The following is a 27,785-nucleotide window of genomic DNA, read 5'->3' as shown; positions in this document are numbered from 1 at the left end:
TTTAGATTTATAACAGTGTACTTAAATTTACCTACAGTTGTTTAATAAGTAAGTACAGTAAAACCCCGGTTATCCGAGGTAACGTGGGGTACACCCTCCTCGGATAATCCGGATTTATTAAAAAATAAGCACCAATATACATACTTTAAACGGTTTATTAACATTTTTAACATGTAAATACATAAGTACCTACATAACATACTATCTACATTATAAAACAGTGAAATAAGTATCTATGCGCTGCTGTTTCATATTGCATCTTCTTTTTCTCGCTGCCATGTTTCTCCAGCTGTTTATACTACTTACGAACGCAATAACGAACTGCATTCACTCAAATTTACATGCTAAAAGAGTCCAAAAATATAAATAAGGGGAACCACTCACACGGGTCAAGAGGATTCTCCGTCGGTCCCAACGATTTTAAACGGAAGTATGTAAATATACATATAGTATATTTTAGAAGCTTGGTTAATACGGAGCATAGACGCGCGACCTCGGATAATCAGGGGTGGAACTCTGTATCTCGACATTTTCTCCAAAGCGAAAGAGATAAGTAAGAGAAGAGATAGAGATCGTTGAAATTATTGAAACTTTATAAGCAAATCTCTAAGACTATCGTATAATCTCGGCAATATTCGTACTTCTAATCGGATAGAGATTTTTTATATAATCAATCCTGAAAACATCTTATTTTGTCTAATTGCCAAACTGGACAAAGAAGAAAATGACGTCTGAGTGAAAATAACCTCACATTTTTTTACATCTATTCTCTGGCTGGTCTTTGGTTTACGTAGATTCGATTTCCTAGTTTTTATTAGTTGTTCCTAGTTGTTATTTTGTAGTTTTTAAGTTTTCGTAGTTATTAGTTTTTCCCACCTAGTTGTTATTTTGTAGTTTTAAATTTTCATAGTTTTTAGTAGTTCTTAGATATTTTGTAGTTTTTCGTAGTTATTAGTTCTTCCTACTTGTTATTTTGTAGTTTTTGGTTCTTCAACCAGTGATTATTTGTAATAAAAATGTTGCCGGTTCAGATGTTTTTGATAAATGAAGTTCAAAACGATGAACGAATGTACCAAAACCGCATACAAAAAAGAACCATGCGAGATGCAAGTGATCCATTTGCATTGCCCGATAGGAGGTTCATTGATCTCTTCAGATTAAATAAAAATGTAGTCCACTATTTGTTTGAGACTTTAATGCCATTTATGGAAGCTGAAGAGAGAAGGTCACGGGTTCCTCGTCAAACCCGCATATTAGTTGCGCTGCGATTTTTTGCGACTGGTGACTACCAAAGAGGTGTGGGTGAAGAATACTTGCTCTCGGCCAGTCAACAAGTGGTTAGCAGGTGTATAGATGAGGTAGCCACTTGTATAGCTACAAATTTAAGTCGACTATGGATTAAATTTCCCATGGATGAAAGAAGAAGAAATGATATAAAAAGGCGCTTTATGGAAAAAGCTGGATTCCCAGGAATCATTGGATGCATAGATTGCACCCACATCGCAATTTTAGCACCTGCCCATGAGGAACACATTTATGTTAACAGGAAGGGCTTTCACTCCAAAAATGTGCAAATAATTTGTAACGACAAATTAGAAATTCTTAATATTAATGCCATGTATCCAGGCTCAACAAATGATGCATTTATTTGGAGAGGTTCTCAAATAAAACACTTGCTTGAAGAAGAATATAACAGAGGTAAGTAATTAATAAACTTGTAATATATAGGTATATACTCGAGAGAAAAACTATTAATTTGCATGAAAAGCAATTAGAATACCATTGTTAGGTACTTACTTGTAGTTTATCTTCTTGAATAGTGTAGTTAATAAGCTAACTAAGATAATATAAATTGAAATAAAATCTAAACATGGAAAACCACAGTTTAATATGTGTATAAGAGTGCATTTGCTGATTTAGTTTTGATTATAATTTAAGATATATTTTTTACTTTTGAAAGCATTCTAAGAAAATTTTTGCCTAAAAACACTAAAATTGCATATATTCTTTTAGGAGGAAGAAATAATTGGTTGCTAGGAGATTCAGGATATCCATTGGAGCCATGGCTGTTAACACCATTTGAAAATCCAAATCCAGACAGTCCTGAAGGCCGATACAACCACTCTCACAAGATAACAAGAAGTATAATAGAGAGGTGTAATGGACGCTTAAAACTTGTGTTTAGATGCACTTTAGGAGAAAGAAAACTCCGGTATAATCCTATTAAAGTGGGAACAATAATAAATGCTTGTGCGGTGTTACATAACATATCTCTGAGAGCTGCAGTTCAGTACGAGATCAATTTCCAAGACAATATTTTGAATATGGACATCATCAACTTCCAGGGCAACAATCAAGTTCCAGGCTTGCCAGTATTAGAAGAAGCTAGGCAAGTCAGACAGCAACTCCTAAATAGATATTTTCAAAGATAAAATTATTGCTTTTTAATACTAAAATTGCTAAATTGTTATAATTTTATGATCCATTTTTTATTTTCTTAGTTATATACATATGTTAAGTTAAAAAATTAATAAATATAATTATTCTATATGATTTACATTTTTAAATTTAGTTTTTAACAGTTTTAGTATTATATCTTAATCACCATCTCTTATGTTTTACAACGTTAAATAAAACTAAACTTTAAATAATAAATATACTGCTGTATTTCAAAAATATTATTTATTTTTTCAATAATACCACTTGTTAACACTTATACTATATACCGTATGATCGAATAAAAACGGCGTCAGCGATGGCTAAGAAATGACGATCGATAATATTTCCCATATAATTTTACATATAAAATAACAGCGATCTTCATTTCATAGCCATCGCTGACGCCGTTTTTATTCGATCATACGGTACATGTAATTATATAAAAAATAAATATAAATTAAACCACCAGAAACAAATCTTAAAACATTTACATTAACAGGAAAAAACACTAAAACTGAACAAAATCTTTGGAAAATATTACAGCAAAGTTAAATGAACAAAGGCCATACTCCTTAAAATATTCAGTCAAATATACTACTCTAACATCTAGTAACAAAAATGTCAATAAAAAAACAAAAATCAATTCTCATAACAAAACTAAAAAAATCAAATAAAAGTTAACATTTGCATTGTTTAACAAAAAAAACACTAAAACTAAACAAAATCTTTGGAAAGTATTGCAACAAAGTTAAATGAACAAAGGAATACTCTTAAATTATCCTTAAAATATTCAGTCAAATATACTACTCTAACATCTAGTAACAAAAATGTCAATAAAAAAACGAAAATCAATTCGCATAACAAAACTAAAAAAATCAAATAAAAGTTAACATTTGCATTGTTTAACAAAAAAAAAACACTAAAACTAAACAAAATCTTTGGAAAGTATTGCACCAAAGTTAAATGAACAAAGGAATACTCTTAAATTATCCTTAAAATATTCAGTCAAATATACTACTCTAACATCTAGTAACAAAAATGTCAATAAAAAAACGAAAATCAATTCGCATAACAAAACTAAAAAAATCAAATAAAAGTTAACATTTGCATTGTTTAACAAAAAAAACACTAAAACTAAACAAAATCTTTGGAAAGTATTGCAACAAAGTTAAATGAAGGCATACTCCTTAAATTATCCTAATATTCAGTCAAATATACTAATCTAACATCTAGTAACAATAACCAAAATAAACAAATTAAAAAAAAATTCTGATACAAAAATAATAAAAATTCTAATCGAAACAAACAAATAAAAAAAAATCCCATCACCAAAATCAAAAATTAAATAAATTCTGATAACAAAAATAAAAAATAAATTCTAATAATCAAAATAAATTAATTAAAAAAAAAATCCATCAACAAAATAAAACTTAAAAAAATCGATTCTGATAACTAAAATTAAAAAAGCAAAATTCTTCTAACCAAAATAAAAATAAATAAAAAACTTATTTTAAGCAATTACAATTGCAATTACACCCTTGCTTGTCGGCAAGTCTTCCTATATTCTTACTAATTTCTTTTAACACAGAGAGTGTCTCTTGATGCATGCTGGACAGGGTGACTTCAGTTCCTACCCTCTTCCGTTTTTTAGCCAAATTCCTGGTTGTTGCTGTACGCTTCTGTACGTTCTCCCTATTGTCTATGGGGGCTGGATTCACCGAATCAGTCATTGTCTGATCATCGGGATCATAAAAGTTGGCTTCTAATGTTGATTGAGAGCTAGTGTGAGGCAGTACTGGAGACTGAACTACTGCTACAGGTGTAGTTTCAACCGGGACCAATGGTGGCACATGAACAGGTGTAGCTTCACTTTTTGTTAAAGGGACCAATGGTGGCATCGTTAAAATTTTACTAGCCTGGACTATATTCGGAGTAGACGACAATGTTGATGGCATAGAAACATTCTCCTAAAAATACAATGATATTTTTGTTGGACTACATAATAACAAAATAACTTACAAGGCCTAATTCAGGTGTTCCGTCTCCAACCACAATGGTCCATCCTAAGATGCCCATTAGTTTCTCCTCTATTGGAGTTAGTGGAGGAAGAGGAGCCCCTCCCCCAGTCTTTTTTAACCCCAATCGTATTGCCTGAGCTTTTGCCTTAACTTTACTTTTCCATTTTGTAAAGGCCTGTAACAATGTATTTAATTAATTTATTTCTAAATAAAAAACAAATAGGCAAACATATTTTTTAATTTAATATTAAATAACTGGGATCTATTTAAACATGCAAACTTTGCCCTGTTTACACTTACGTCTATCCATTTGTCTGGAGTCTTTGCTCCATAGCCCATGCTATTAAGGCTGGTTGCCAGTTCCTTCCACAATTCATTGTATTTTTGTCGGGCATCTAGCCCTGAAAATGTCCGGGTTACCATCTCTGGATGGTCAAGAAAAAAATCAACCATAGCAGACCACTGCGCCGGACTTGTCCTTGAGGCTCTTTCAGAGCTCACAGCTAAAGGGCTTACTTCACTGCACATTCTTCTATACGTACATAAAACACAAAATCGCATTTTTAACAACCAAGTAGGTATAAATTGTTTTGAAAAAACAAGACAAGAAGTACATTAAAATTAATAATATAAATAAATACATATATACAAAAAAAAAGAAAAACCTATGTAATGTACCTCTTCAAATGTTAAAACTGGTTAAAACGTAATAAAAGAAAAATATGCAAATGTAAAAAAATTGAAAAAAAGGTTATGTTTAGATGATGCTATTTTAATTTCACATAAGATTTAAAAGATACTACTTGTATTACATCCAATACTATTGTACCTACTCACCCAATTTAAACAATAAAAATAATTTAATTTCTTCAAGGTAAACTATAAAATAAATAACTATAAAAATATATTGTAAATACAAACAGATACAAATAATATATAATATCGTAATTCAAATTGTGAAGTCAAATGTCAAATTCCATGAAACGTAGACAAAGCAACACGATATACGATTTAATAAGTTGAAGTGAAATAGAACTACTATCGCTTTGGAAGAAACACCTATTCATTTGTCTTTATCTCTAGTACGTTCGGGTCTCTCGTATTATGCCCGGAATCATCCGAATTGCATTAGAGAGTGCCAAACGGCCAAGCGACCGTATTCTCGATCGCTATTTGGTTTATAGAGTTCCACTCCAGGGTCTTTAGATTGGATCGGTTAATCCGGAGCTCGGATAATTGCGACTCGGATAATTGGGGTTCTATTGTATTCCTTATTTTATCCAGAAAAATAAAACAGTATCTTCTCACGGAACGAATGGATATGTTTCTAGTGATTTTATTTTTTAAGGAAAATGGCTTCTTGGCCTCAAGAGCTTATGCTCAAAAGATATCCAAATAGGAATATTTCTGATAAGCGTTCCTTTGAAAAACTACTTGTCCTATTTCACAGAGCTGGTAGTGTAATTTATAAAAAAAATATTAGGCAGAAATCTGTCGTTGGAAGTGAAGTAAATGAATTTGCCGTAATTGGCTCTTTTAAAGAAAATCCATATATCTACGAGTCATCGGAAAATAAATCCAAGAACTAGTTCTTCGTTTTTCTTGATAAATAAATACATATTTAACAAATTATTATTTATTAAATTATTGTAGGTAAATTAAATAAAAGTAAACTGCTAGAAATTTAAATAAAGTCCATAAACTAATTTCGATTTCAAAAATAGGTCGAACTGTCATTAGAAACTTTCCATGACGACACCAGTCCTCTTGGTTGCCATTTTATTGAAAAATTGCCATTTATTCAAAATCTGAGCTAGATAGGTATAGCAAACCCGAATATAGTTTGAAAGAGCATTTGAATCTGCTTCGATTTATTTTAAAAAATACAGGGTGTGTGTAAAATAAATATTTAAAATAGACCAGCAATTTTTGATACCAATGTGTAAATTAAACGAAGCAATCAAATTTTTCAGCATATTTATTTCTTTGGCTTAAAAGTCAGCACAAGAATTAATTCTGAAAAGCAATGTACAGGGTATTGACATCTTTTTTAATACAGCGCGCATATTTAAATATTTTTAAATATCTCAAAAACCAAAGCTTGTAAACATGTTTAAAAAAATCCTTATAATAAATGCCTTATTTTGTGTACAAGGATCAAAATATGGCGTAAAATACAGGGTGTTCCATAAAAAAAAATGTAATTTTGGTGTAGATCTTAGTTCTGGCATACCCTGTACGTTTCAAAATAATTTCAAATTATGCACATTGCCTTCTTACATATACCCATAAAATATTTTGTTTCTGCATCTTTCCGTTAGCGTATAAACAACCGAGGCGAATGAGGTGCGCCACCATGTATATTCGATACGCTTTATTTATTAAACTAAAGAAACTATGATTTTGAATAAGTATTGGTAAAATCATTAATTAAACATTTTAAAAGTTGAAATTTGGGTTATAAGTTAACGAAAGTGGATATAATAAAACCTATCTAAATAAACGGATTGGATATTACACAGATAAGAAAGAAAAATATTATATATTTCCGTTTGTTATAAAATTGCTCAAATCTTTGTTATTTTAAATTCACCCCTATGTATATTATTAAAAAAATCAAAAGACTAATAAACTTGTTTTTCAACAATATATCATGTTCCTATATACCTAAACCTTTCGGTTTTTTAAGTAGAGCTAACTAAAAATAATAATTCTATTATTATAGTTTCATTTCAAGTATTTCGTTATCATGAGAATTTTAGAAATTTCGCACGTAAACTCTAAATACTTATAAAGTTTTAATATTTGTCATGGTACCGATTTTCTTTATATGAAATCATTTTTATAATAGAATTATTATCATGTAAGGGCTTTACTGGAGAACACAGAAGGCATAGGTATAGAAACATGATATATCATTGAAAAGCAATTTTATTTGGGTTTCGATTTTTTAAATAATATACATAGGCTTGATTTTAAAATCACAATGATTTGAACGATTTTATAACAAACGGAAATAATTATTTTTTCTGACCTCCCTGTTTCATATCCAATCCTGATTTAGACAGATCAAATATGTCGACTTTCCTTAACCTATAAACCAAATTTCAGCTTTTAATATGCAGAATTTATGATTTAACCAATGAGTATTCATGTCTCTATCAATTCAAAGGTCATGTTTTTGTCAATTTTACACATGTTTTATTTTATATCTCGAAACTAATTATTAGAGATTAGTATAGGTTATTATAATCAGTGGTGAATAGAGAGGGGGGCCCATGGGGTCAAGGTCCCCCCTAAAATCTATAAATTGGGTTAAATATTAAGCTTTTGGTTTAAAAGTGACGCTCTAAAAAGCATATTCTACATTACTTTTTATTTGGGCTCCACTAAAATAAATTCCTGTATCCGCCCCTGAGTATAATAAAAAAAATTGAGATATGAAAGTGGTTTCAAAAAATATAATAATACACCGGGCATTCCATTTAAAATAACAAAGATGCTACTACTTTTAGTATGAAGCGGCAACACTGTAATGCTGAAAATAATTTAGACACATGGAGCAGGTACCTTTATGAAAAAATACAAATTTTCAAAAATATCCAATCACCGATTCAGATGAAATTGAAATATAAAAGAGATCAGAGATGGCCAACTAATCTCATGAGAATTTTACTGCTTACCTTAAAATCAGTTGTAATCCTAAATTAATGGAAAAGATCGTGTTTGCACAATAATGTTCAATATTCGGCTAATTTGAAATACTAAACACTAGTCGAACACTTACTTGGGAATCAAACAAAATTTATCAAAATGATGTGATATCCCCAGAGGCAAAAACACATTCACAACAGTACCAAAGTGCTATTTATTAACACCTTATAGAAGAATGGGATGTACGTACAACAAAAACTGACCAGAACTTCTTTTTTATCTATAAAATCGATACCAAATTTAGAGGAGCAAATGTATCGAGCAATGGAAAAGTTCGATACTCTGGAATGTAAATACCAAATGCAGCTAAAGGTGGAAATATTAATATGTAACGAGTATTCTATGTTATTTAATAAATTACACTTAGGTATCTATATATATATATATATATATATATATATATATATATATATATATATATATATATATATATATATATATATATATATATATATATATATATATATATATATATATATATATATATATATATATATATATATTTAATCAATGTGTGGTAACACAAAATTAAGTCTAAACCAATCTAGTCTAAAGATCGAATAACAAAATATCGATCTTTCTGCTCGCTACTAATATAAATTCCATGCGATTATCTGTCGCAATTCAACCAAGGTATTTGAGAATTTATAAGAAACAACAAAATCAAATAAGTTAAATATAGGTACTTCGCCAAATATTAATTTTAAACGTTTAAACAAGATATTTCTTAATAAATATCAGATTTATAAATTACAAAAATATTAATTAATGCATTGTCAATTATTACCGTATTTTTGGCATTATTTAACAAGTTAAGAACACAAATATATTAACATTATATTGAAAGAAACTAGCGTCAATAAAATCTGTATTAGGGGCCGAAACTAATTTTTTACCACTTATAATAAGAAAGATACAGAATCAAAAAAATTCGACAAAGAATGCCCCTTGTTTGTCTATGATAATTACAGCAGAATATTTGATATTATTATGAAATTATTCAGAGTGTCCCAGAAATAAGTGCAATATTTTAATTGGTAGTATAGTTCAACCCCAAAAACACACCTATGAGTTTTTTTTGCTAAAAAAATGTTGAAAATTTTATATGACATTTTCCAGAAAATTTTAAAAAGCTTTTAAGTGCCACTGTTCACTCTCCGGAAATTCGTTTACCGTGCATAGAGAGAATGTAGGAGAGAGTGAAATGTTGCCACTTGACAGTGATAACCCACATGCACGTCCTTGGTGAATACGTACATACTTTTTTAGCATTAAAAGTCGCATTTATAGTAATATAGTAGTCGCTTTTACGCTCAAATTTTTATTCAAAACGCTAAAAGTACTTGGAAGAAAATTATAATAAATATTATTTTTACGTAAGGAATCCCCCCACGAGAGATGCCACATGTTTTTTGAAACACCCGGTATATAAAATGTGTATAATGTAGGTACGTCCTAAAATGCTTCGTTTCAGAGATACAGGGTGTAGAAGTTTAATTTTTACTTCGGGGTTTTCCAAATAATTTCTGATCTAATGGCGATTTTTGAAATTGGTGTCTGGGTGTTTTTTGCTGTGGTGACTCCTGCTTGTAGAGAGCGCCACCTACATATTTTTGGTATAACTGGTTTGAAGAGTAACAACTTTTCGTCCATACCTGTATAAAAGTACTGAGTGAAAAAATTCACAGTCCTTTACAGGGGGGGGGGGCATTGAAAATGATGAATAAAAACGTAAAAATATGATTAGTGTTAATATGAGTGTATTACATACATATGTTTAAATAACGAACTTTAAGTTTTTTAAAAAACCACAGATTTAAAGATTTACTGAAAAAGTAGTAATGTTAACATTAAATAAAACATTATCAATAATAATTATGCGATCGCACCTATCCGTAAAACAAACAAGCAAAAAAAAATGATGACAGATCATGATCGATGACAGATAAGAATTCTTACGGAAAGTTACACTTTACGATATAATTTTTTAACTGTTAAAGGCAAACCCCATTTAAACCCCCCCCCCACAAAACTTTTAATACCTACTACTGTATCTAAAAGACTTTTTTTTAAATTACTAAATTCTTAGCCACGCTTCTGTTTTTCTTGGCTGTTGTGCGTCACGTCACAGATTAACAGGCCCACGTTTGCACCACAAGGCGATGCTGCAGACCACTAGGTAGACCGGTCGTTGTTATACAACTTGTAGTCAATCTACACAAATATTATCAAAAACTTTTTTTCTTTTAAAATGTGTTCAGATTTTGTAAAAAGTATAAGTCAAAATCGCAAAACTTAAATTTGATATGAGTTTCTTAGTTTTTAACTAATATAGTGGCGAATTACAAAAATTCCTTTTCAATGAAAATTAATCAGTTAAATAAAATAATTTAATAAATTACTAGCTTTTTCCCGCGACTACGTTCGCATTACACCTCGAATCGTTCATGCATTGATTTAAATGATTTTTTACTTCTTTATAGAGAGCTAGTGAGCATAGATGTTTTTTATTTTTCATCTTTTTTTATTTATTAAGAGCACTAATACTCTCTTTATAGGTTATTTTTTAATCTTTGAAGGATAATTGAGGAAGATATATTTCTTTATGATGTCACTAAATAAGCCCTTGTATAAAATTTTATACTGTCTGGTTTATAATGTTATAGTATTGCATTTTCGTACAGCAAACTTTCATTCCCTATTCTACTCCCTAAGGGTATAAATTTCATAAATTCGCTTTATCTTTGTGCCAATTTTTATGTGTATAATCCAGAGGTCACCAAGTTTTATATAAATTTTTACTAACTTTACCCATTTGCGAGGGGTGTCTCACTGTTGGAATTACATGTACATTTTCTTGGCAGTCGCTGGCAGTCTTTGGCAGTCTTTCGGCAGTTGCCTATAATTACATGGCAGTCATAGGCTGTCGCTCGGCAGTCGATCGGCAGTCGCTTGGCAGTCGCTAGGCAGTCGCGGCAGTCACTGGCAGTCGCTAGGCAGTCGCGGCAGTCATTGGCAGTCTCTTGGAATTCAGAAGTCAATCGGCAAATTCCGAGATGTTTTGTTTAAAAACATGTCAATTTTGAAGCAAATATACAGGGTCCGGCAATAGTGCGTCGGGCATCTGTAGCTCCTAGAATAAAAAACTTGAGAATTTTGTTTAAGTGCAGACCTAAAGTATGTACCAGGGTGTATTTCCGGAAAATATTTTAACTTCTATAGGGTGGCTCAAAAAAGTGTGAGTGGATCTGGATGACTTTTTTTAAATGGAACACCCTGTGTATTATTGCATTTTTGGCTTCCTTTTTTGGAGATCATTTTACATAATCCTAAGATATGAGTAAATCTATTTCGATAGTTTCAGAGATATTAAAAAATAAATCAAAAATATATATTTTTCAACACTTCTTAAAAAAAATATTATAAATACAAGAACTGTTCTGAAATCAAAACTATATTAGATATTTACTTTAGATGGGCTGTTCTTACTTTGTTATAAATATGGTAATCGTAAATCATACAGGATGTTTAATATTTTATGCCAAACTTTCAAAAATATAAAATAATTTTTCTTGGTTTATTTAAATGGAACACCCTGTATATTATTTTTTTATTTGATGGATAATTAAAAAATGAACATTTTTTGTATTTAAGGTATTTCAAAATTTTGAATAGTTTTCCGGATACACGCAGTATTATTTCATATGGCGCTTTCAATGGTAAAATACATAGAGGTAAAATACGAGGAAAAAATCATTGGGTGGCTTTGATAAAAATTTCCTGTGGAAAACGCCATATGAAATACAAAACCGGGAATATCTGCGAAACCGTTAAAAATTTTGAAATAGTCTAAATGCAATAAATGTTCATTTTTTAATTCTCCATCTATTCAAAAAATAATATACAGGGTGTTCCATTTAAAAAAACAAAGAAAAATTATTTTATATTTTAGAAAGTTTGGCGTAGAATTTTGAACATCCTATATGATTTACGATTTCCATATTTATAGGAAAGTAAGTACAGACCATCTAAAGTAAATATCTAATATAGTTTTCATTTCAGGACAGTTCTTGTATTATTAATATTTTTTTTAAGAAAGGCTGAAATATATATAATTTTTATTGTAAATTTTGTAAAGTGATCTGAAAGACAGCCAAAAATGCAATAATATACAGAGTGTTCCATTTAAAAAAAAATCATCCCGATCCACTCACACTTTTTTGAGCCACCCTATAGAAGTTAAAATATTTTCCTGAAATACATCCTAGTTCATACTTTAGGTTTGCACTTAAACAAAATTCCCAAGTTTTTTATTTTAGGAGCTACAGATGCCCGACGCACTATTGCCGGACCCTGTATATATATATTTTTTTTCAATTTAATGTAAAAAAACTTGCAGCATAATTCTTCTTTAACAAAATATATATAAAACGAGTCATAATGATCGGATAAAAGAAAATTTTCTCGAAAATTTCACATACATCCAGATAGATTTTTGTTTTATGGTTAATGATGCTAAATTAATTCATAATAACTGCAGTATAATATATAATGAAAAGCTATCGACTACAAGGTATATAAAAAATGTTTTGGTTTTGTTTTTTTTAACGCTTTTTAGAACAAAATGTTAAACAGAAAAGTTATAAGGAAGGTTAAGAAGCACATTTTAAAATTACTGTAGAGTATACAGGGTATATCAAAAAATGTTTGGATTTGTGATTGTTGTTCGGATATAACATATATTTTTAATGAGAATACCCTATTTTTATTTTATAATTAGATTCTACGTACAATTCGGTAACTTTTTTGTATATCGAAGGTCACAGTGCAGTAACTCGTATCATTTTTGATACGATTTTCCAGGAAATCCCCAAAACATACCCAATTTTACATTAAATTATTATATTTTTTTTTAAACGAATTATTATCTTATAGAGCCGAGATATCAATGCTTTATTATCAAATGAAATATTTTGAATTATTTTTGTGAAAATATCGCAAAAATTGTTTTATAATTAATACGAAATCCTGCCTTGTGACCCTCGATATGATATTATATATTAAAATTAATAGATTTAGAGAAATGTTAGATTTCGATACGGTAAAAATTATCAGTGATGCAAAATTTGTAGATTCTATCAGAAAAAATGATAATACATACTTTTTTACTGGTGCGACTAATCCCGGTTATACACTGCGCGTTTTTGTGGTTGCCGCAGAAACGCGCGGCACCGGCATCGACCTTAAATAAGCTACACAGAGCGTCTGCGCCAGTGTTTCTGCGACATAACAGTCGCAAAAACGTCCAGTGTACCATCGGGCTAAAACAACTGCCACTGCCGACCAGGGCCATGTGAGTTAAATATTCAAAATCCAGCAAAAATTTTCGATTCACGACGGCTGTTGGCGCTGATCGTCAAAGTAATGGAAAAATGTTTGTACAGGGATTTTCCTTACAGACAATACGACGTGAGCTACGACCAGGACCAATCAGAACGATCAGTCTTTCTTAGACAGCCCTGAAGTGTGTGTTAATTTCTGTTGTGATAAGTGTGGTTGTGTTTGCAGTTTGATTTTTCGGTTTTGATATTATGTTAAAATTAATTTTGAAGTATTGTATCACCTGCTTTTATGTAATAGTACTTTTTTTAGTTCTATGATCTGATATGTTATGACTTGTTAATGTTTGTTTAACAATGTTATACCAAAGAGGTTATACTTAATATATCAATTTGCATTAATAACTTTTTTATCAATAAACTTAGTAGATTTTCAGATTATTTAATTCCTTTTGTTTCCGTTTGTAATTTTATTTTTAAAACATGTTATGTGATTGTTTGGCATAATAAGCGAATAAAAATAATTAAAATAAAAAAGTGTATTTTACAATTCCCGCCTGTTCCCCCCGGCCCCGCACCCCTTTGGCTATCCTATAAACGTCCTCTACAACGAGAGATGGCGACACGAAAATGGAACCGATTTATTACAAGTAACTTGGGCTTCTTTTTCGTTAGTATATTCTGTGCCGCCGACTACGATTTTTCGCTATCGCAGTTGAGGTGTGCTTTCGGTGCCACATCGAGTCCGGTGCGTCGTCTCGATCTAGAATCGAGACGCACCGATTAAAGAAATAGAAACAGACAGTGAAACAAGTTAATTATAGTTATTATGTTTCGTATATGATATAGCATAGGCCTGAATAAGTACAAATAACTATTTTTCTGCAAAATAGAAACCCCGAATAATTTTGAAATTTCTCATTTTTATAAAAAAATTATTTTTGAAATTTCAACCAAAGAAATAGAAATATACCCATCTATATATGGTTCGAGGATAACAATTATTATAAAAAGTTGACTAATCAGGACGAAATAAAATTCTTATAATTTTCATCTTCGTAATTGGAAGGCTATTGTTTATTTCTTCTATTGTTGGTAAAAAACGCGCCATAATTACGCAGCGACTGCGATTTAACTGGTCCTAGCAGTCGAGACGCAGCCGATGCGACTCGATCACAGACGAGTTCAACGATTTAGTATTAGGGGGTATTAGTATACAAACTCCATACCTGTACCCGAGCCTGTACCCTAGAAGTTCCCTATAGTTTGCTTCTGGGGTACAGATACGTTGAAGCAGTCGCGACAGTCGTAGCCGTCAGTAAGTAAGTAAAAATAAAAACATTACTTTTCATATTGTTGTATTATTCTGTATGTATTATGAAAACATTTCCAAAACACCTTTTTACGTAGAATTTAATGGTTTAAGTATATTTTTTAAAATTAATAATAAGTTTCGAGTTATCACTAGAAAAAATAATTTTTTGTTTGGGACACTCTGAGAATATTTTTAATTAAATGAAAAGAATTTAAAATTACCTTTACAAAAATATATATAGGGTGTCCCAGAAATAAGTGCAAATATTTTAAGGAGTGGTAGATCTCGATAAAAGAAACATATTTTCTCTTTATCGATTTTCAAATAAATCCAAAATAACGGAGTTATTTTACTTTGAAATTTTCCAAAAAAAAATATTTTTTGCTAAAAATTTGAGAACCACTGGATCTTTTCTGAATTTTCTTTCTAGTAAATTTAATCTAATACCTATGTTGCCAAGAAATTATGTTTTTAACTAAAAACTAAAAAAAAATTCCAAAAAATTTTTCAAAAAATTTCAAATTTTCAAAATTTTTTTTTCGCGAAAAAAACCTCATAGGCGTGTTTCTGGGGTTGAACTATACTATCAGTTAAAATATTTGCACTTATTTCTGGGACACCTTGTATAGCACACTTAATATTTTGTTATAGTCCCCGTTGAAATATAGAATTTTTAAAAGTTTGTCACTTTTATCTAGTAGGGTGTGGCCCCCTTTTGATGATCTGCCCCTAATCGAAAAACAAAAATTATACAGGGTGTATAATTTACTTTTATATTATTATTATTATTTTTAAATCTGTGCCATCTATCGTGGGGAAATTCCTCACGTAAAAATAAGACTTATTTTTCATACCAACATAGTTCCAATTCTGCTTTGTTTCGTAGCTACAGGATGTTAGTCTTAATAATCTTTCGATTTATTATAATTTCCTTCCGAGTACTTTTAGTGATTTGAACGGAATTTTGAGGGTGTTACATATTTTAATGCTAAAAAGGTGTTAATAAATGCATCAGGGACGTGCATACGGGTTATCACTGGGATATTTTCAAAAAAAAACATGTGCGCCACTGACTTTTTTCATTTGATATCAAAATTATGTAGACCGTTTAATGCCAATTAAAAGTTATCTCTTGATATTTTGCCCAGTTCGGCCTCCTTGATGAGATAAATGCAATTTTATTATTACAATTAATAAAATAAAATAAAAATAAAATTAATAAATTATATATTTTACCTAACTTATTATTGAATATTATTACTGTTTGTTATCATTACTATTAATGACCAACATACAGCATTTTCAAATAAAAAAATAATGATGTTTAAGATAATTATTACAAAAAAAATATTTTAAAAAGTTTTAACACCCTGTAACTCTGAAACTATGCATTTCCATACCCATGTTTATAATAACTTTTTTCATATTTTTTGATGAGGAATCAAAATGTACTTTTTAAAACTTTTGCAAATTAATGATATTATTTTTTTATAATAAGGTTTCTATTAGACTTGAATCAAATGAAAAGCGAAATGGACAAAATATGAAGAGACAACTTTTAATCGGCATTAAACGGCTTACACTATTGCGCTAACAAGAGAAAAAAAGGCAGTGGCGTACATGCTTTTTTTAGAAAGATATTCCAAAGAAAACCCATATGCACGTCCCTGGTGAATATGTTGACACTTTTTTAGCGTTAAAATATATCGTATTAATAGTAACTTTTACCCTCAAAATTTCATTCGAATCGCTAAAAGCACTTGGAAGAAAATTACAATAAATGGAAAAAATATTACCTGTAGCTACGAAACAAATTAGAATCGGACCTATGTTGATATGAAAATAAATCTTATTTTTATGTGAGGAAAGATGGCACATGTTTTTTGAAACCTGTATATACAGGGTGTCCCAGAAATAAGTGCAAGTATTTTAACTGGTAGCATAATTCGACTCCAGGAACACGCCTATGAGGTGTTCTTCCCGAAATTTTTTTTTGAAAATTCGAAATTTTTTGGATTTTTTTTTTTAGTTTTTAATTAAAAAACATAATTTCTTGATAATATGGCAACATAGGTATTAGATTAAATTTACAAGAAAAAAAATCCAGAAAAGATCCAGCGGTTCTCAAAATTTTAGCAAAAAATCATGTTTTTTCGAAATTTTCAAAGTAAAAATAAATCCGTTATTTTGGACTTATTTGAAAAACGAAAAGAGAAAATATGTTTCTTTATCGAGATTTACCACACCATAAAAATACTTGCACTTATTTCTGGGACACCCTGTATATTCGAAAAAATCGAAAACGAAAACTTATTTTTCCAGCAAGACAAAGCACCGCCTCAGAATGCTGAAGTTATCAGCAAATTTTTGCAGCCAATTTCGAGAATAATTGAATAGCTAACCAAGATCCCAGGCGTTGGACATGGAGGCCGGCGCGGCGGACTTAGTTCCTATGGATTTTAATTTTTGCGGAAGAATAAAGGTTCTTATTTTTAAATTGCCCATATATAATCTAAGCAAGAATTAGAACTACTTATGCGAGGGTATCTTTCATCCCCACTGAGTTAATTAATTCCGCGAGAAATGTTCAAAAACGGCCCCGTCTATCCATAACAGAAGACGGTCGACATATCGAACAACCAAAATCTCAAGTCTTGGTTTGATATTAATTTTTATTGTTATTATATATAGTTTAAATGTGTTGATGTTGTTAAATGTAATTTAAATTGTTATAAAATTCTGCATCTCTCATTGCAAATATTATTCCGCCGTTCAAAGCTGACTTATTCAAAGCGTGGGCGAATTTTTACAAACTGTATATCTGGAGAAAAGAGGAAACGAGCAAAATATCAAGCTAATTTTAAATTCTTTTCAATGAATTAAAAATATAAAGGGTGTCCCATATAAAAAATCAAATTTTCTCTTCATAATTCCTAAATTGTTAATTTAAAAAAATATATTCTTAAACTATTAAATTCTATATAAAAAGGTGCTTTGGAAATGTTTTCATAAAAATACAAAATTTTCTATAGCAAAAAAGTTACGGTGATTTGTTAAAAATGCACTTTTTTGAAAACATCCCGTAACTCCGAAACGATAAAAATTAAGCCCCAGACACCGATGTTAGTTTTCGTCTATCTCCTACAGAAAAAGGTCTTTCCCTTTAAAATAACACAAATAATTTATTTCTGGAGGTATTGTGTTTAGGTGTTTTTCAGGTATGTTTTAGTATTTAGTCGCTTTACACAAAGAAATTGCCATTAAGCACTATAAAAATGCTTCATAACAAATCTACACATATATGTGTACCTTTCATTTAAAAAAAGAATCATCAAGATTGGTGAAGCGGTTTCGGCGGGATGGATGCAAAAAAAACCCTTTGAGCTTTTATATATGTATGGATTAATTATTTTTCCAACATATTTTACTTTGCAAATTTTTATAAATATTCAGACTCGCCAATATCGTAGTCCACCGTGTCCAACCTGTTTAGCCAAACGTAGGCCGATTCCTCTTCGGCGGCGTCGTGACCCTGGCCGATGGAAGAGTCTTGAAGACGCTCATCCGCGCATAGGAACAAGTTGACTGCGTAGCGTATTGCGTATTAATCGATTCTGAAACTTTCTATCTCATGTATAACATGTTACGCAAGTTTATTATTTTAATCTCGATTTTAATAGATAAATGTGTGAAATGCCACCTGAATATCTTCCGCCATGACATGTTTTTACTTTTTTGTTATGGTAAAGTGATTTGTATAAACTTTATTTAATAACGTATATTTTCCTCCATTTGGTGACTTTTTAATTTTAAGCGAAAATTAAGTATAACATTTTAGGAAAAAGAAACACTGTAATATTTAAAAGAATAAGAACAAATTAGTCTTATTTTGAAAGGAAAATATAGAAAAAGCTCTTTCTATAGAAAAAAGTCTTTATACTAACCAGAATCCGGTGACATATACGCGATCTCACCAGAAACATTACTTATTACTTCACATAACTAGAAGAATATCTACTTTTAATAATGAACACTTCGGAAATACACCAGTAAAAACATTTATTATTTGAGATTAAAACTCGAATTAAATTATAAATACTAGTTACCTATGTAGGCCTGTTTAACGACTTAATAAGTTACCTATCGAAAAAACCTGTGCGCGTACCTACCACTATTGTTACAGGTTAATTCGTTAAAGAAATATGTTACACAAATTAAAAACGCTAAAATTTTAATGGTATTACTTGTGCATTATTGGCCTTATAATGCGATTAGTTGTTTTTTTATTAAAGACGCTGGGTAATTAAAACATTGACTAATAAAGCTTGTCCACTTTAAATACGGGGTCACGAAATATCCTCCTTGGAGTGTTTGGGTTAAGGCGTGTATAATAAATTATGATTGATGTATAATGAATTATGTTTTATAATGAAAACCATAAAACATTTATTTGTGAGTAAAATAATGCAATGGTTGGATATCTCTCCTTTATAATTAGGTGACTAAAAATACACTAAAATAATTAGAAAAAAAATCTTGTAATTATTTAGTAATTACGTCAATATTAATTTGACTTTCTCAATCATTTCAATCATGCGAAAATTTGGTTTAAAAATAGATTTTTTTTAATATAACTTTCATTTAACGAAAAACGAAGGCCTAAATGAAAAAAAGAAACAATTTAAAAGTTTCGCTTATGCCTTGACAAGGTATCAAAGCAAACCCCATATTTTTTGCTTTTAAACTAATAAAGATATATCAATAAACAATTAGCGATGTAATGGTTTTTGCGCGCGCTGGCCGACTGCCGCCGCTGCGCCGGGATTTCCTATACCCTTGTATATATGACGTCATGGTGTGGCAAATGTAGCATTTTAATTCGATTTGGGCTCCCTTATATAGGATAACAGAAACGCGCCGAGATTTCCTATACCCTTGTATATATGACGTCATGGTGTGGCAAATGTAGCATTTTAATTCGATTTGAGCTCCCTTATACAGGGTGTCCCAGAAATGAGTGCAGATATTTTAAGGGGTGGTAGATCTGGCCAAAAGAAACATATTTTCTCTTTACCATTTTTAAAATAGATTGAAAATAACCGAGTTATTTAACTTTGAAAGTTTAAAAAAATTGCGACATTTTGAGAGCCGTCGGGGGAATCTCGCGGATCCCCGGCGCGGGGGAGAGATCTCGCGGATCTCAGCTTGTTCGCCGCCCGCTGTTGCCACATCTACTAGAAAGACTTAAAAAAGTACTTGCAAAATCCCACACCATCCAAGAGGTTCTGCAGAGGTGCGTTACTTTTTTTAAGTGGGTGATCGCCAGTAGCCCTACTTTTCACATTACACAAAATAAACTAAAAGAAAAAACTTGCCAAACAATAAAAAGATATCCCTATAGCAGAGAGATACAACTGTAGAGCTTTCTTTTTTCCATTTTACCACTCTTAAAACTGCACATAACACTACACTTAATAACATCACTCCACTTACAATTCTTAACAACCCTATGCAATTTTCAACTGTGGAAATATTGGCTCCCCTATTAATTTTAGAGCTAAATCGTAAATGGTTTTAAAGATACATTACAAATTTGCACAAAGGGGATCCAATATCTCGACAGTTCAAAATTTGCATGGGATATCCTATATTTCCAACGATGATGCACCACCCGGTATACCCTTCGCTTCTTGACTGCATGCTATTACAATAATTGTTCAACATGACGACCTCCATTTCCAATACATGCTCTCCTTCTTCTGAGCATGGAATTTTTTAACGTTTTGTAGCAATTCTTCGTTGCTTTTTCCGAATCCTTCAAATGCTGAACCATACTTACAAAGGTTCGAGCATTGGGGATTTATCTATTCGGATACTCTTCGGAATAAGTCTCCGAGCTTCTACAGCGCTTTCCCCTGCCAGAAAGTACCTATGCTCTTAGCATATCCACCTTCTTCGGATTTGTATACTCCATCGCGATTTGCCTATACCGATACTGATTACCGACACAAAAATATGCACTAACGAACATATCACAACACTTTAAACACAATCTCCGATCACTTTCTCGAATTTTAAAAGCTCGATAATATTAGAAATTAGATCGATTTCTAATAGTGTACATGCTTTGTGTACATGCGATTAATAACGTTAATATAATACAGGAATCTGTAATTTTCTCCCCCACCGCCCATTTCATTGGAAAAAACGGCGGCAGTTTTCTGCTTTTGAAATTACGATCGATGGCATTTTATTGTGTAAAAGTGGATGGTAAATAACATCGATCGTAATTTCTCCAGGCAATTTAACGTCTTAGTTAGGTATACTTATTTTTTATCAAAAAGCTTTATAGAAAAAAAATAACTGAACATATTAGTAGCTTTATTACTAATTAAACTATTCAAAACATGTTCTGATATTACTAAAAAATTTAAGTAAAAAATATAGCAAATTTTATAGTCTGACGACGTTATAATTAACAATAGGCAAATGGAAAAATTACCTAACTACATATTAGAGACATAATTCCATACCTAGAAATACCGTATGGTCGAAAAAAACAGCGTCCAGAATGGCTTGAAAATAACGGTCGGTGACATTCTCCATAAAATTTTACATAAATTGACAGCGATCTTTATATCATAGCCATCGCTGACGCCGTTTTTTTCACGACCATATTGTATTTCCCATTAATCGCATGGTGGCAATACTAATTTATATTTAAAGAGATATATCTAAATGTGTATAAACTAGGTATTTTATTAGCAATCATATTTAAGCTATTATGACTCATATCATATTCTAATTATTTGAAACTTGAAACATAATATTTACTCCTATTATATTCATGTAACTAAATTTTCTAATATTAATAACTCTCTGATAATAAAAACAAGAGTGTGTTTTTGAAAAAGTAAACATAATTACTGTGTGTATTGACTTTATTGTGAAAAGCAACCTATTTGAAACACTACATTTACGTAACTACAGAATAGTTTAAAAAGAACTTTACACATGTTTTTTTAGTCTATTTTCTTTATTATATTTGAAAACTACAGTCCCCCCTTCAATACATAAAAAACATTTATATTCAAAATATACTCTAGATAGAGCTCCAATTTTTATATGAAATGAGAATTTGTTCACACATAAACTACCGTATGATCGAGAAAAACGGCGTCAACGATGGCTATGAAATGAAGGTCGCTGTCATTTTATATGTAAATTTATATGGGAAATGTCATTGATCGTCATTTCCCAGCCAACTGGACGCCGTTTTTTTCGGTCATATGGTACATTTTATGTATTTTATTCTTTAATTTTAATTACTACAAATATGGTCTTGATATTTTTCTTTTGAATACATATATTCTTGTTACTCTCTTTCATCTTTGTCTCTAATATACAGATGCATTGCAATTTGTTGTTAGTATATTTATGTAATCATTTCATAAATCCTAAAAATAAAAATGGTTATAACATGCTTTCCAGATATCCATATCCACAATATTCTGTGTGTAAATATATTCAATTTTTAATAACCCATTCACTAAATGAGATTGTGAGACAACATACAGGTAGCTGTTTAAATAATTTTCAATCTTTGTATGTAATAACAGATTTCACATATTATATGCATTACACAATATGTATTACCTGCAATAATAAAAGATATTTTCTTTAAAGTGTATAATTCTATCTAACACACTTCTAATAAAGTATACTCTGACTCTTTGAACATTTGTTACAGCTTCTAATAATTAGGTATATCGATAACTTCCTAAGAAATTGTTAGCACTTTTAATTAGTTTACCATTTTTCTCAATATATTCTGCATAATATATGACTCGATACATTCACCTAGAATAAAATCAATAATATCATTTATGAATAGAAAACTACATGTATAACTTTTTCGTTAATATTTGCAATTTCAGACCAGAACTTGTCTGAAGAGAACTTTCTTGGTTTGTTTAAAAATATCTTACCGTATAACATAAATTTACATCTGAATTAATCTAATCAGATCAAATTTTCTTCATAGTATAGAAAACATCGAAACTATTTGACTGGTAATCGAGCTATCAATAAGTCGACACTAAAATTTAATGCATAATTAAATGGGATAATTATTTTCATGTAAAACAAAAAACTTTATACTTAATAAGACCACAGGGAGTACATACAATAGCGTTTACTGAGATTTTTTTGATTTAATGTATTGCTTGGTATTTGTAGATCTATTATTGTATTGTGATTACAATTGCCTTCTTCTCCATTGATGCATCCTAATTTAAGATTACTGATTTTCTAATACATAATTAAAGTGAAATTATTTTTCCTACCATTACATAATTAATTTCTTCCACCATTAGGTAGATACCTGAAAGGTTAATAAATTAAAACGAATTTATTAAGACATTTAAACTGTTTACCTCATTTCTCACATATTTTTGACACCAAACATTATAAATAAATCAAAAATATTCGTATACCAACTGAATTATATGATATTTCATTTTGAATAATAAAAAAGTACTTTTTACAGGTTTATTTGGCATTGTTTGCATTGTTTTTGTTGTTTTCTGTTTTGTTTTTTGTGCGAGTTTAATAACCCCACGATTAACCTTAAACATAACCTTAAACTACACACCATACTAGGGATGTACGATTCGAATCGATTATTATCAAATCGACGTGATTTTTATCAAACGATTTTTTGGTATAATCGATCTTTTTTTTTAAATCGAAGACCGATTTTATTTATACAGTTTTACAGGTTTATTTATTTGTTAGAATTTAGAATAAGAAAAAACACTTTAGTTTTGCTGGAATATTTGTTTGCAGCGAGGGGTAAACCGCAGAGGGAAAAGTGTACACCGTAATTCCTTTTACTCAATAATTCTCAAATTCGTAATAAATTCCTTCGAATTCTTTGGAATTCCTTGGTCTTCAAGGTCAAGGTCAATCATTCAAGGTCTTCCTTGAAATTCCTTGGTACGAACTCGGTAACTCTGTCAGTCTGAACCAGCGTTGCCACCTCGGTTTCGCAGTTCCGCTATGAATTTCAGGTGATTTTTATAAATGTCTAATGTCTCTATAAGTACTAGATCTTACAATAAAAGTACTCATTAAGAGATTTACGTTTTTTTTAGTTAAATTTTAGGACCAATAGGGGATCATGAGGTGAAAATACTGGAAATATGTCGGCACTTACTTATTAAAATTAATTTTTCTCGAGATTTTTTGAAAATGATAGGTACCTAGTTATACCGGGTGCTGATCTTTCCATCGTTCTCTTCCAGGCACAATAAAACTTCCAAGTCAGTATCATTTCTTGCATCTTCTCTTTGTTCCTGCCTTGCTTCACATCTGCAGATATTTATTAGGGTACCTTTGGTCTCAAATCTCTGGATATTCCTTGCGATTGTAGATTTTCCAGGCATCGGTCCGGTCTATTCGGATACAGAGCAACAAACATGTCCGACACCTTTTGATAACTATTTGTTTGATAATACCATTTAATCATCAATACTTTTTCTTCGGTAGTGTAATTCATGGCTAATATTTTCGATGTAGGTATGAGTTTTTAATAATAATAATAATAAAGCACTAAATAGATAAATTTCTGAAACGACAACTTCATTGGAATTCCTTGGTAAGAACTCGGTAACTCTGTCAGTCTGAACCAGCGTTGCCACCTCGGTTTCGCAGTTCCGCTATGAATTTTCAGGTGATTTTTATAAATGTCTAATGTCTTTATAAGTACTAGATCTTACAATAAAAAGTACTATTACGAGATTTACGTTTTTTTTAGTTAAATTTTAGGACCAATAGGGGATCATGAGGTGAAAATACTGGAAATATGTCGGCACTTACTTATTAAAATTAATTTTTCTCGGGATTTTTTGAAAATGATAGGTACCTAGTTATACTCGTATCTATAGGAAAGGAAATTAATAAAACTTCAGTTGCACGTCATAATACGATCACCTGTAAATTCCATAAGATTACGCATGGTATCATTGATGAAGTGCACCTAAAGTTGTATTAATTTCCCTATATAGTATATACCTAGGTATTATTCGAGGAAATGAAAAAATCAACTTTACACTTTCTGAGTACTGAATAAAAAATCTTATAAGGGTTTCTTTAAAATGGCGAAATGAGGGAACGTTATAAGTAGATCCTCGGGGATGGTTCGGCCGTACTATTGGAAAATATTTTAGATATATAATCGAGGGTAATATATTAAATTAAAAGAATATCTGACCTGTAGATATTTGATATTGGGAAATTTTGGAAGCGAAAACGAAAAACGGATAGTAAAAAATCGCCTGCAAAATGTTTTTCTTTAAATTTAGTACTACCTATGGTTTACTAATGTTCGTTAATTTCTTATAAAGTTGCTTGTAATTCCTCTTAATTCCTGTGGAATTCCTCTAAATTTCTAAGGAATTCCTTGGAATTCTTACGGAAATAATTGGAATTCCTAGTAATTCCTATGGAATTCCTTGGAATTCCTCGTAATTCCTTGGCATTCCTCGTAATTCCTTGGAATTCCTGTAGAATTCCTTCATAGTGTACACCATAATTCCTCTGCGGTTTACCCCTCGGTTTGCAGTGCATCCCTAGTAAAAGGCCATCTAGCAATGAACTGAAAAATTAAGTGTAAGTGCTCGCTGCCGCATGCGCCGATGTTTGTTTATCACTTTGATATCAGGTGTCAGATTGTTGTCGGGGCTTCCCATATTTTTATATTTTAGATAACGTAGAATACTCTTTGATTTTACCTTAATTCTTTCTTGGGTATACCCTTCTTGTACTTTATTTTATTTTTGGGATATCCCTACTCCATACATTAAACATTTAGAAAATTGATTTATCTATCTTTATACAACCACCAAAACGTTGACCCATAATAGTAATACATCAGTCCAGTAGAGGACGCTAAGGTAAAATTTCTAAATAAAAATTTGTAATTTGTAATTCCTTCAGTGTTTTCGAAATCGTTGTCCGGGGTTGTGTCGGTTTTGAAATGTCGAAGAAAACCCCGGACTGTCTACCATCAGCCTCCGGATATGAGTAGTTATTAAAGCAAGTTTTTTAACATTTTTTATTGTATTTATGAATTTAGTGTTTGATTATTATCATGTGAAAAATTTTTAAATAATATTTTAAAAAGTGATCGGCATGTGATAGGTTTGTGATGTTCAGTTTAATAGATATTTGGTGTGTATGTGTTTACGTATATGTGTGCTGGATAAAAAACACTTTCATTAAAAGAGGGTAAGCTCTAACTAAACATTAAAGGTTATAACTGTTTATTGAAACGATTGAAAATATTTCCTAATATGGCGAAAAAAGAAGCTATAATTGTTAAGATTTATTTTTCAGTTTACTCCACTTGTAAAAAGTATTTAAAATATTGCGCGTTTCTCTAGAATTAGTAGAGCAATCTACACTAATATGAATAAAATGAATTTTCGAATTTTTTTCTGTAGCAACTAAAATAATTGAATTTATAGATAAACATGCAGAATGTGGGTATGGTAGGAGGTGGCAACGTTGCATTCTCTCCGACACTCCTCTATGCCCGGTAAACGAATTTCCCGGGGAGTGAACAGTGGCACTCAAAGTTTTTCAACATTTTCCGGAAAATGTCAAGAAAAATATAAAATTTTCAACATTTTTTTTTTGCAAAAAAAACCTCATAGGCGTGTTTCTGGGGTTGAACTATACTACCAGTTAAAATATCTGCACTCATTTCTGGGACACCCTGTATAGGATAACAGAAACATTTTCAATGTTAAAATATTTTTTTCCGTTTTTTACATTAAAAGTGGTCTCTTGGTAAAAATCGTTACGAGTAATGGTTTTCGAGATATTTGGAATCGAAATTATCAATACGTCATTGACAAAAATTGAACACGTTGTAAATATAGATATTAGACTGAAATCATAGATTTGAAATGTTTTTGTGCCAAAGGTTCAACAGAAACTTTCATAATTTTTTCTATAAATAATTATGATTAATTTAAAAATTAAAAGTTCCCAAATTCTACCATATCAGTCAAATAACTATCTAGTCAACATGTTTATTTTTTGTCAGTTATGACATGTATTGACTATTTTCCATTTCAAATACCTTAAAAACAGTTGCCCGTAGCGATTTTTACCAGGAGATATTTTTTAAGTAGAAAATTTCGGAAATGTATACTTTTCCACTGATTGGTTTTAGCCACGTACGGACAAAAAAAGTTATTACTCTTCAAATCAGTAAAGAAACATGTAGGTGGCACCCCCTACAAGTAAGAGTCCTACTTGTAGGGGGCCCCTAGTGGGTTAGTAGGGTGGATTTTTCATGTCAAAAAACACCATTTTTCAATCAAAAACAACGTTAGTTCAAAAATTATTTGGAAAAACCGAAATAAAAATGAAACTTCTACACCCTGTATCTCCAAAACGAAGCATTTTAGGACATACATTATTTTATATGTATATCGGCCATTATCAAAATCCAAAAACGGAATTTAAAAACTAAATGTGCCATTAAGTATACAGGGTTGTGCACCACATACGACACGGAGTATTGTAGCTAAACGATTAGATTTTTTTAGAAATTGTGAGTGATGGAATCGTTGGAGAACTACTAAAGCTACAACCTAAAATTAATTTTACAAGATACAGAGTGTCCCAAATAAATAAAAGATATCAAAGTTGTATTTTTTAAATAGAACACCCTTTGTATTATTACATTTTTAGTTTCTACGATTAAAATAAAGGTAAACTTGATTAAGGTTTATTACACTTAAACCTTACCGTTTTTGAAATATTTTCAATTTCGTGAAATTGCAGTAAAAATTTTAAGGCTTCATTTCTCCCAGGGCGTCAAAGTTTTTAACGCTAAATATTTACTGAAGTTTATTTATTGATCAGTTATTGTGTTGGGATAATAAA

At 30.7% G+C, this 27,785-nt stretch overlaps 2 protein-coding genes and 2 long non-coding RNA genes across 8 annotated transcripts in view; 1 reads left to right on the top strand and 3 right to left on the bottom strand.

The window, feature by feature from the left end:
• Positions 1-27,785, bottom strand: part of LOC115877001 — a 67,921-nt gene that overhangs the window by 13,935 nt on the left and 26,201 nt on the right. The window contains exon 1 of one of the 2 annotated variants that reach the window (XR_004049257.1): positions 8,141-8,294. The exons of the other annotated variant lie outside the window; for it this stretch is intronic. This is a non-coding gene — a long non-coding RNA (uncharacterized LOC115877001). Of the gene's footprint in view, positions 1-8,140; positions 8,295-27,785 lie in introns of those variants that run through there. 2 annotated transcript variants of the gene reach the window in all.
• Positions 493-3,756, top strand: LOC115876998 (putative nuclease HARBI1). The gene is made up of 2 exons (XM_030893051.1): positions 493-1,698; positions 2,014-3,756. The coding sequence occupies exons 1-2, from the start codon at positions 1,017-1,019 to the stop codon at positions 2,430-2,432; spliced, it is 1,101 nt and encodes a 366-aa protein (XP_030748911.1). The 5' UTR covers positions 493-1,016; the 3' UTR covers positions 2,433-3,756.
• LOC115876999 lies at positions 3,855-5,656 on the bottom strand. 4 transcript variants are annotated; one of them, XM_030893053.1, is made up of 4 exons: positions 5,517-5,656; positions 4,758-4,989; positions 4,459-4,632; positions 3,855-4,406 (listed from the first exon to the last, which is right to left on the bottom strand). In XM_030893053.1, the coding sequence occupies exons 1-4, from the start codon at positions 5,522-5,524 to the stop codon at positions 3,945-3,947; spliced, it is 876 nt and encodes a 291-aa protein (XP_030748913.1). In that variant the 5' UTR covers positions 5,525-5,656; the 3' UTR covers positions 3,855-3,944. The 4 variants fall into 4 exon arrangements, with proteins under 4 accessions (XP_030748913.1, XP_030748915.1, XP_030748914.1 ...); XM_030893055.1 differs by lacking the exon at positions 5,517-5,656 and adding an exon at positions 5,136-5,439; XM_030893054.1 differs by lacking the exon at positions 5,517-5,656 and adding an exon at positions 5,295-5,337.
• LOC115877000 lies at positions 22,224-22,960 on the bottom strand. Its single transcript, XR_004049255.1, has 3 exons — positions 22,814-22,960; positions 22,482-22,685; positions 22,224-22,282 (listed from the first exon to the last, which is right to left on the bottom strand). It is a non-coding gene; the product is annotated as an uncharacterized LOC115877000 (long non-coding RNA).

This window comes from Sitophilus oryzae, unplaced genomic scaffold, assembly GCF_002938485.1.
Source record: "Sitophilus oryzae breed Bouriz unplaced genomic scaffold, Soryzae_2.0 scaffold_1442_pilon_pilon, whole genome shotgun sequence".
Lineage (NCBI taxonomy): Eukaryota > Metazoa > Arthropoda > Insecta > Coleoptera > Curculionidae > Sitophilus > Sitophilus oryzae.
The sequence above is the reverse complement of the archived record's forward strand: the minus strand, read 5'-3'. Positions and strand labels throughout refer to the sequence as shown.